The sequence below is a fragment of the Coregonus lavaretus genome (assembly GCF_964263955.1).
Source record: "Coregonus lavaretus genome assembly, chromosome: 28".
Lineage (NCBI taxonomy): Eukaryota > Metazoa > Chordata > Actinopteri > Salmoniformes > Salmonidae > Coregonus > Coregonus lavaretus.
Window position 1 is genome coordinate 19,711,612 of NC_140015.1, and position 10,016 is coordinate 19,721,627.

Here is a 10,016-nt window from a genome sequence, read left to right on the forward strand (position 1 = left end):
AAAAAATGCAACATGGAGACTTCTGCCTTCAGATTATTATGGGCTCAGCATCAAACAACGTTCCCTTTAAAGTATTAAGCCTTCAAAAGTTTGACAAATCATCACTATAAATTCCTGAGATCGGAACCTCAGTAGGGACACTCATGTAGCTTTATCTCCAATACCTCCTATTTAAAAACATATCACAATACTGCCCAGTAACAGATATCAGGACCTATCATATTTAACTTAAAGGGATAGTTCACCCAAACTAAAAAATAACATTGGTTTCCTTCCTGTAAGCAGTCTATGGACAAGGTATAACAGCAATCCATGCTTTGGACATGAGCATGCAAGGCATAGAGATGGGAGTTCTGTGGAATGTTCCAGGTGCAACACAGGAAGTGTCTGATCTTGAACAAGCCCCTTTTAGCAAGCAAACAAGCCTGCTTTTCAAAGGTTTGTTCAAGTTTGCACAGTTTAATGTTTAAACCATTAGCGGCTGTGTTAGGCTACATTATCCCGAGCATAAATATGTTGCTGACTTATGTTATTCATTTGCGACTGCTGGTACAAGGTGATTACTTAATGAATCCACAGAATGACCGTCACATCTTGCAGTGCTCAAAATCACATTACATTCAAGATCTGCGGTGGGTACACCATATCATGTAGTAGTTAGTGATACAGGGTCTGCTGTATTGTGCTTTGACTAAGTGGATGTTAATTAGACCGTTATCTCGTGTATAACAGCGTGCAGATGTTATGGCTCTCTGACCTGGCTTGTCCTACCTTTCTTCTAGTCATTAGCAATTCTATCCATGTGCATATTCTAGCAAGGTGATGCAAATAGCGCAACAATATATTAAAGCTGTGTGCCTTGGAGACTTTATAGGGGGATTATAATTTGTCTCATGCAAACTGGCCTACATGACATCCACATTAACATAGCTGGCACAATGGCTAAAATTGAATCTGCACTGTTTACCACTAATGAAGTATGTGAGATGGGTTGAATACTGCTGATAATACTATAAATATTCGAATCTATTTGCTTTTCACGATGCCTTTGGGGACTCACATTAATTAAAGTATCAGGTTTGAGAACCCTACTGATCTTCCAATGATTTAAAGAATACTATAAAAATGGCTGGTTGGCAGGCCTGTGAGCTCGAGCAGGGATGTCAGCGCAGCGCAGAGGTGCAAACACAGGCAAAGTCATAAGGAATACATCTGCTCAAAGCTACTAATCCATGTCCCTGTGTCCTGGAAGACTCAGTCTGATTCTGTTGGCCCGTGTCATCCAGAGGGATTGAATCCCAGAGTGGTCTCTGGTTCCTCAGGGGTTAGAGGTTAACAGCAACACGTCGGTCATTTCTTCTTTCCATTCAAGGAACTTTTTCCTGTATTCTCAATGTTTAAGCTGGATGGGGGATCTACAACAGAAAATCTCAAATGTAATAAACTATAAAATATCTATAACTAAAATATGACATAACCTTAAGATTGATTAAGGAATAGGTCTCTTGATATTTTTAGTATTTCATAGTACTTATTTTCACCATATTTGAATAGAAAAATCTCCATTGCAAAGTTGGATACTGCTCAAGGGGGAGAGGGGTGTGGCCCACTACATTAAAGTGATTTAAAATAACAAGGTCAAAGCCATTGAACCAGGCATAAATCCCCTCAAAGGATGAAATGATTTGAATGGTTGATCACAAAAACCACTGCCAGGGATGAGGATAATGAAAACAGTAAATAACAGTTTGGGTGGTCTTGCTGGTGGAGAGGGGTTCTTGGGAGGAGGGGACTGGGGTTATCCTGTTCTCTTTAGTCATAGTACATAGTACCGTCATACTCAGCCCTCTCCCCGTTGTTGACGAATTCATCGGGGTTGGAGCAGTACTTGTTGTCGTAGACCTGCCGAGGGAGGCCGTATGTGGTCATGCCCTGTTGGGACGCCATCTTGTTGGTGCCCATCTGCAGTGAAACGGTGGAGGTGTCGCAGTCCTCCAAGCCCAGACTCTTGTCATAGATGTGTCTCCTGGTGCCAGGGGCCGTCATGCCAGACTGAGCGAGGGAGAGAGGAAGAAAAGCAGGGGAGGATTAGATATAGGCTACAAAGTGTAATATTTTATATAATATTAATTGCTTTCATGATAGGCAGAGAGAGGGAAAACTCCCAAGATGTGCAGGATGTTAGTCCATTCTATCTCTACCAGAGAATATTTATTTGTGAAATCAAATGGCGCCCCACCTGATTGGCACCCTTATTGGTGCCCATCTGGAGGCTGATGGTAGACTGGTCCAGAGGGTTCTCCATTCCCCCCCTTGGGTCGTACAGGTGACGTCGCGTGCCATAAGATGTCATGCCCTTCTGGCTAGCAAGTTTGTTGGTACCCATCTGGACAGACAGCCAAAGGTAGTGCATTGGTTATGCCTGAACTATAATACCATTAAACCAATCCTATCGGCCAAACTCAAAACAAATGAATGTATGTTTTAACATGTTACTACTACATATATTCCACCTGTAATAACAGTGATATCTTAGTGTATATGATACAAAGACTGCTCTGACCTGCAGGCCGATGACATTGCGCCCTTCCTTCAGCATGTCTGGGGCGAAACGCCGCTGGTGTGCTGTTGCATACTTCACTCCCATATCATACTTGGAGTGGAAACCTTTGGACTGGGCCTGGGGAAAGAGGGGAAGGTTAGAAAAACGGATTATGATTTTAAAAAAAATATATATATACACATATGATTTAAAAAAAGATATATACATATATAAAACAAATGAACATTAAAAATATACTCTAGAAAAAAAAAATGAAAAAATTAGAAGAAAAAAAAAGTGGTTGTCCCACTGGCTATCATAAGGTGAATATGCACAAATTTGTAAGTCGCTCTGGATAAGAGCGTCTGCTAAATGACGTAAATGTAATAAATGTAGAAATTATGGATCCTCACGTGAAGTAGAAGTAGGTTTCTTACAAGCCACTGACAATACTTTCTGAATACCGTACTGTACAATGCACTGAGATTACTCTATGGGTTTCCACTCACAATTCCAGCCAGGGTGATGAGCGTGCTCTGGACCTGGGTGTAGTTGGTATTCTCAAACAGGTCGTTGGCCTCAAACAGATCGTATGGCTTCATTCCATAATCTGTGATGGCTCGGACAAAATTGCCAATGTTTTCCAGCTGGGCAATGAAAATGAAGAAAATAGAATTAGCCAAGAGTAAATGATCCACTGAGGTAAAAGCAAGAGTACACACAAAGAGGACACCAGTTACTGTGTTATTTCTTATTTCTTTAAACAGTCATTGTACTTGAGACTCAGGACTTCAGAATTATCAGCTGTCTGGGGTTTTCTTCAAAGCATTACCAACCTACTAGTTGGATAATCTTTTTCTCTTTTATTCCTGACAAAGGGACCACCACATGTGAGTGCATTTATTCTTAGTAACATTGTATGTCATGGATGATTCTTTGGAAGTGCCTCAAACCCTTAAAAAAGTGCTGTTTTCTTTTTGAGTCTCATACAAAGAGAGTTGAAGACGCACGCTGAGATGAGCCTCATTTAACAACGCAGCTGCAGTTTGGAATGTAAATAAATAAACACTATGCCAAGCAAAAGACTACCGATCTGGCTATATATTTTAGCGAGATCAGTGGCTGAAAGGTATGGAGTGGAAAAAACTACGGACTCTTGGCATGCTTATGCTGCTCAATATAATAACTATAGCCTACTGCACATCATGATGGGCATGATGTTATATAATAATACAAAAACAATTCCTCTGTCTCAGAACAAGCTTACCTGATGCCAGTTTTGAGGGGAAGTGTTAATCTTTCTCACAGATCCTGGCTGAAGTGTGTTGATAAGTCTACACACAAGGAAAGAGAAAGCACAGAACAACAGTCAAAATACTGTTCTAACAGTCATCATTAACAGTGGGGAAATGAATGAGGCTGAACGATATTAGAAGCCACAGAAAGTAATATGGTCATATGACACACAATATGCTCTGCCATTCTGCATGACATTCTGTACGGCCACAGTACTGAGGAGAGTATCGCTCACTCACTCGCACAAGATGACCCCATCCTTCAGGTTCTCCATGAAAGGATCAGCGATCTTCTTGCCTGTTACGTCCTGGATCCACAGCCTCAGCTCCTCCTCCTTCTGGGGGTCATACTTCTGGGCCAACTGAGGAGGCAGAGGTCAAAGGTTATACAGTGCATTCGGAAAGTATTCAGACCACTTCACTATTTCCACATGTTGTTACGTTTCAGCCTTATTCTAAAATTGATTAAATCTTTCAATCTACACACAATACCCCATAATGATAAAGCGAAAACAACGCAGTGAAGGGGTCTGAATACTTTCCGAATGCTCTGTAAATGTGTTGGATTTGACTGCATCCTAACATCTGCAGACACTCAGGTTACAGTCTTGTAACTGTCAGTTCTGCGTGATGAATGATCTTGTGACATGTGCTCAGCTACCTGAAAAATACTAATTATCTTCCAACAAACTGTAGTCACAGAACTATGATAATCATTAGAGCAGTTATCCCTCCTTCTACCGTTTCTTTTCTCATCTTGTAACAGAGGGATGACATTCCTTTCCACTTTCCTTTGAAAGCCTACCTGTTGTAATAAAACCTAACGATGAAGAGTAGAGTAAAAATCAACAGGAAGAAAATGAAAAATGGCCATGGGACATTCCTTTTTCCTGCATGGAGACATTGATTCTCCACTTCCTTGTATTTCCTTTTTGGCACAAACGCATCCCCCTAATACCAGAGATTCTATGGTGGGTCTGTAGCCCCCCTCTCGCTCTGCGCTCTCTCCTTTTCTGAATGTTCTATGCACTCACAGTCTGGGAGAGTGCTTGTGAGACCAGGAGCCAACACAAACAGGTATTTCAAAGCAGCAGGGTTTGCGTAGCTTTCAGTTCATCACACCAAACTTGGGAGAAACAGCTCTCCCTATTACTCCTCTCTGTGCTCCCTCTCTCACCTCTGGGTTTTCCAGAATCTGTCTTTTACAGTGAGGCGATCTACTCAGGCAAACCACACCTGATAATGAGATGCCAAGACCTGCAGACAGCACTTGCATCCAGCCAAGGTATTTTGGTCGGATTTTGATTCAACTTTTTCATTGTGGAGGTCAGGAATGTAATCAGAACTGGTTCCTTTATTTAAAGACGTATAAGTCTTTGATGCCAAAATTGGCACTAGATGCCAAAATTGGCACCAATCCATTGATTATATCATTGTTTTTCATGTATGAACTCAGTGGAGAGAATATAAATTAAATCAGTGTAGGCCATGGCATAAGGAATAAAATGGTGTAAGTTGATCCTAAATAAAATATGAATAAGTGTATGGTAGATACAAATGGGTGAAAGTAAGCCGGAATGGTCCGGTATGGAGTACCAGCAAAATAATTAGTGGGTGTACACCATACTGGTAAAACATGAGCCTATCACAATAATTAAAACATAGATTTCAAGAAAGCTGTAGGCTATCACACTATTTATCATACCGCATGTCATTCGCATGAAAAAATGAGCGAATAGACTTTAAAACTTGTGGACTACACTCCAAAATGCAGTGTGGTTCAACAATAACACAGACATTTTGTCAAGGCAGACATGAGTGGCCAAGACACGCGCGGAGAGCAGTGTACGCATCAATTCAGGTTACAAGACCTGTGTAGGCCTAATGAATGACGATGTCATTCATAACACTTTTTGGTGTTTTGTAAGTGATGTCTCTTTGCATTTATCAAAAGGCACTACTGTATAGATGCCAGAATTATTTTAGAGTGGAGTAGCCTAATAGTTGGAATAGTAACTGAAGTCAGGACACTGACTGTAGGCCTCACGTACAGTAGCCTATTATAATATGAACTCTTGCAGAATTGTGTTCCTCACAGTAAAATTATAGACCAAATGTTAATTTTGTCTCGGGAACAGGGGTGGAGAAATATGATTTATTTCTTTCAGCATCTTGATAGAATGCGATTGAGCGCTTTTAGGGACCTGTTGTGTAGCCTTAACGTGCAATTTCTTTCAGCTATATTATTAAAATTTTCAACCACATAAAATATGCATCAAGACAAACTGAAATACTATCAGAAACATGTTGGATCGTTTTCACAGCTTTTCATTTCCTTTAAACCGGTCAAACTGATGTCATTTGGAAATCTCCCTGGTCCCTAGACGTCCTCGCTCCATGAGAGAAGCAGAAATGAAAGATAAACTTTACCTATGTCAACTATACTGAACAAAAATATAAACGCAACATGCAACAATTTCAACAATTTTACTGAGTTACAGTTTATAGAAGGAAATCAGTCAATTGAAATAAATTCATTAGGCCTAGATAGTTTGTGTGTATGTATTGATATGTGTGCCTTTAAAAAAAAGTATGTAGTTCTGTCCTTGAGCTGTTTTTGTCTATTAATGTTCTGTATTATGTCATGTTTCATGTTTTGTGTGGACCCCAGGAAAAGTAGCTGCTGCTTTTGCAATAGCTAATGGGGATCCTAATAAAATATCAAAATACCCTAATCTATGGATTTCACATAACTAGGCAGGGACGCAACCATGGGTGGGCCTGGGAAGACATAGGCCCACTGGGGAGCCAGGCCCACCCAATCAGAATGAGTTTTTCCCCACAAAAGGGCTTTATTATAAACAGAAATACACCACAGTTTCCCCCTCCCTCCCTCCATGCCGGATGTGGAGGTCTTGGGCTGTCGTGGTTACACGTGGTCTGCGGTTGGACGTACTGCCAAATTCTCTAAAATGACATTGTAGGTGGCTTATGGTCGAGAAATTAACATTAAATTATCTGGCAACAGCACTGTTGGACATTCCTACAGTCAGCATGCCAATTGCACGCTCCCTCAAAACTAGAGACATCTGTGACATTGTGTTGTGTGACAAAACTGCACATTTTAGAGTGGCCTTTTATTGTCCCCAGCACAAGGTGCACCTGTGTAATGATCATGCTGTTTAATCAGCTTCTTGATATGCCACACCTGTCATGTGGATGGATTATCTTGGCAAAGGAGAAATGCTCACTAACAGGGATGAAATATGCTTTTTGTGCACATGGAACATTTCTGGGATCTTTTATTTCAGGTCATTGAAAATGGGACCAACACTTTACTTTAGATTGTTGATAATGCATTGATCATTCTATTGATTTATGACATTATTAGCAAGGCTTTATTTAGTATTCGAGATGAGCATCAAGTAATCACAGAAGAGATGCTGCAAGGATCTAATTATAGACAAGTTGACAAACAAATGTTTTAAAATTATAAGCAGAAAAATATCTAAATGAGGCTTAAAAACTATTCCCGCACCCCCTGTTGTTCAGACGTCCCTGCCTTTTGAAGTAATTAATTGACAATCAGATGAAAACACATGACAGGTCCTGTTTATGCCACATTAAAATGTAGGCTAATACATTTTAAAAGTTAAAGGACAAATCTTTACTATTAGGCCCGTAGAGATCCTATTAAATTAATAGGGATTCTATATTCAATTCTATAATTAGACCCATATAGATTTTTTAAAAGTGTGTACACACATAGGAGGTCCCTGTACCGTGAATAAATTAAATGTACTTTCACCCCTGGATACAAACAATCATGTTGAAGGTTGACATTCCAGTGAATCCACAAGGCCTTGTTCTGTCTGCCTCAACAGTGTTTTGTCATTCCCCACTGGAGTGTAAATTGTTTACAGAGAGACACTTGCTCAGGTTGTAAGACAGAGCTCAGGGACACCTTAAAAGGAGGTTTAGGTTGCTGACGTACCTGTCTGTCAGTCTCTGGAGCATATCCACTGTCATCTGATGTCATGCCACTGGCATTTACCATCCACAATCTGACATCAGCATTATGACCTTCCATGGCCTCACAACTACCATATATATATATATATATATATATATATATATATATATATATATATATATATATATATATATATATATATATATATATATATATATATATATATATATATATATATATATATATATATATATATTTACTACAGCACTAATGACCATGATGGCCAAGTATAAGGAAATGTTTGTTTGAAGAGTGCCCCTATGAAAGTGTGGACAGGAAAGCACTTTGTATGCAGGAACCAGGGCTCTTCCAACACAATAAGGTTGATGATAGGGATAACACATTCAGTTGTCATTGACAGACATGGAGTTGAGAGTTCTGGAATATCCTGTGATAGTTCTTTGATCCCATTGGCAGAGTCATGCTGTGTCCAAACTGAACATGGGTTGTCAGCAGTTATGACACATGCACACATATTGTGCATCGCTGTAATCGCACTGTCACTGAAAATACAATCTCTCCCAAACATCAGTGGGTGTTGACAGCCATGGTTGGTGTTGATGACTAATTTAGTCCTTGCCTAGACTTTAAAGGGGCAATCTGCAGTTCAAACAATAACAAAGCGGTCCAACCCGCCACTGATTTGGTAAATATCTTAGGGATGGGTCTGTAGAAATGTAACCACTGACGGGCTCTGATGATGGGATAAGAAAATTGAACTAAGCTCATGAAGGATTTATAAGTCATATTCTTCAAGAATCAATGGGTATCATGAATTTAAAAGTCAAAAAATTAATGTAGTGATCAGACTGCCCCTTTAAAAAATATATACATACTGGTAGCCTTCTAGAGACACCTTGAAACCAGGCCTTGTGGGCTCATCTGGGAGTAATTATGTCATTGTGCTCTGTGACAGACAGGTGAGGTGATCTCACCTGTAATCTAAACGACCCAGTTCAAAGTTATCAATCAGAGAAAATTAGTTTGGATGCCCTCACATATTAAACGATGAAGTAAACTGTCAGTATGGTAGGCTACCATTTATCAGTATAGGCCTAGGCCCTAGGCCTAATGAATAATCCATGACCACCTTTGACAGTCCAATTAGACAGTCCAAAAAGCCTACTCGACAAAATCTCCTAACAGAAAGCCAAAATATAATATTGGCCCTCGATATATCATTGGTTCCCCTACAACTAATAAAGCAGAGAGGATGCACGTGCTGACAACAAGATATGCGAGCGTGAAGTGCGCATCTTCCTGAACGCGACCATTCTCTTGGCCCACTGATGTCAATTACGCAAAGACCCCATTATTTTCATTTCAATTAAATGGAAAGCATTTAAAAGGAAAGCTAAGGCTACATGACATGCGAGATACATACCTTACTTTTGACCTCGGCAGAAAGTCCGAAGGATGGTCCACTTTTGAAATTCTTTGACATAGTTATCTTTGATTATTCACAGAGATTTTAAAATTGTGAAATACACCCCACTATCCTGGCACGAGAAAACTCACAGCAAAGTCCTCTTTATCCCTGGACTCCAATGGATCTGACAGACCCGCGGATGTTGCAGGAGTATTCAGATTCTGTACCGTTCTGCTCGCTCTGGTGAGGCTGTGGACCACTTTCCAACTCTTTTCTCAATCTTTTTTAAACTCTTCCCATCTGTGGATTTCTGGAGTGCGGCGCGATTGGCTAGGGCCGCCATCCAATCCCGACGTTGCCTCTTCCTCTGGGTGATGTCACCAGAATGGCATTAGACTCGCTCAGTGTCACTTTTTCCACCTTAAGGGGAATTGGATGGAGGATCCTTTTCAATTTCCTAATTTTACTGCATCCAATTTCACTTTCATTACCAAATGAAATAAATATCAAGCACATCACAAATTCATAGACCTATAGCTATATTTGTCAGGCCTGAAAATATTGACCAATCCATCATAAACCTGAAGAACCTTGGTTTATATTGTTGGGCAAAGAGGTTCAAGACCAGTGTAACCCTAATTATGGTCATGGTCAAGGACGGTTAAGAAAGCAGATATTAAAAAGGTAGGCTAAATGGATACTTTCTCACTTGAGCATCTTTGATTGATCACTTTCTTATGTAAAATGATTTCAGGATGAATAGCAATATGATTAATC

General features: G+C 40.1%; 1 protein-coding gene across 1 annotated transcript; it reads right to left on the minus strand.

Moving 5' to 3' along the window:
- Window positions 1-1,094: 1,094 nt before the first annotated feature.
- On the minus strand, window positions 1,095-9,457 carry LOC311104202 (calponin-1-like). Its single transcript, XM_084145903.1, has 8 exons — window positions 9,255-9,457; window positions 4,078-4,199; window positions 3,810-3,876; window positions 3,052-3,189; window positions 2,564-2,680; window positions 2,240-2,386; window positions 1,833-2,052; window positions 1,095-1,415 (listed from the first exon to the last, which is right to left on the minus strand). The coding sequence occupies exons 1-8, from the start codon at window positions 9,312-9,314 to the stop codon at window positions 1,351-1,353; spliced, it is 936 nt and encodes a 311-aa protein (XP_084002029.1). The 5' UTR covers window positions 9,315-9,457; the 3' UTR covers window positions 1,095-1,350.
- Between the last annotated feature and the right edge of the window lie 559 nt (window positions 9,458-10,016).

What these genes read in the sequence shown, in the direction of transcription:
- LOC311104202 (XM_084145903.1), bottom strand. Translation starts at nt 9,314, where the DNA reads ATGTCAAAGAATTTCAAAAGTGGACCATCCTTCGGACTTTCTGCCGAG. An exon ending in CCCCTCAAAACTGGCATCAG is followed by an intron (nt 3,190 to 3,809) that starts GTAAGCTTGTTC and finishes TTCATTGCCCAG; the next exon opens with CTGGAAAACATTGGCAATTT. An exon ending in GCAATGTCATCGGCCTGCAG is followed by an intron (nt 2,387 to 2,563) that starts GTCAGAGCAGTC and finishes CTGTCTGTCCAG; the next exon opens with ATGGGTACCAACAAACTTGC.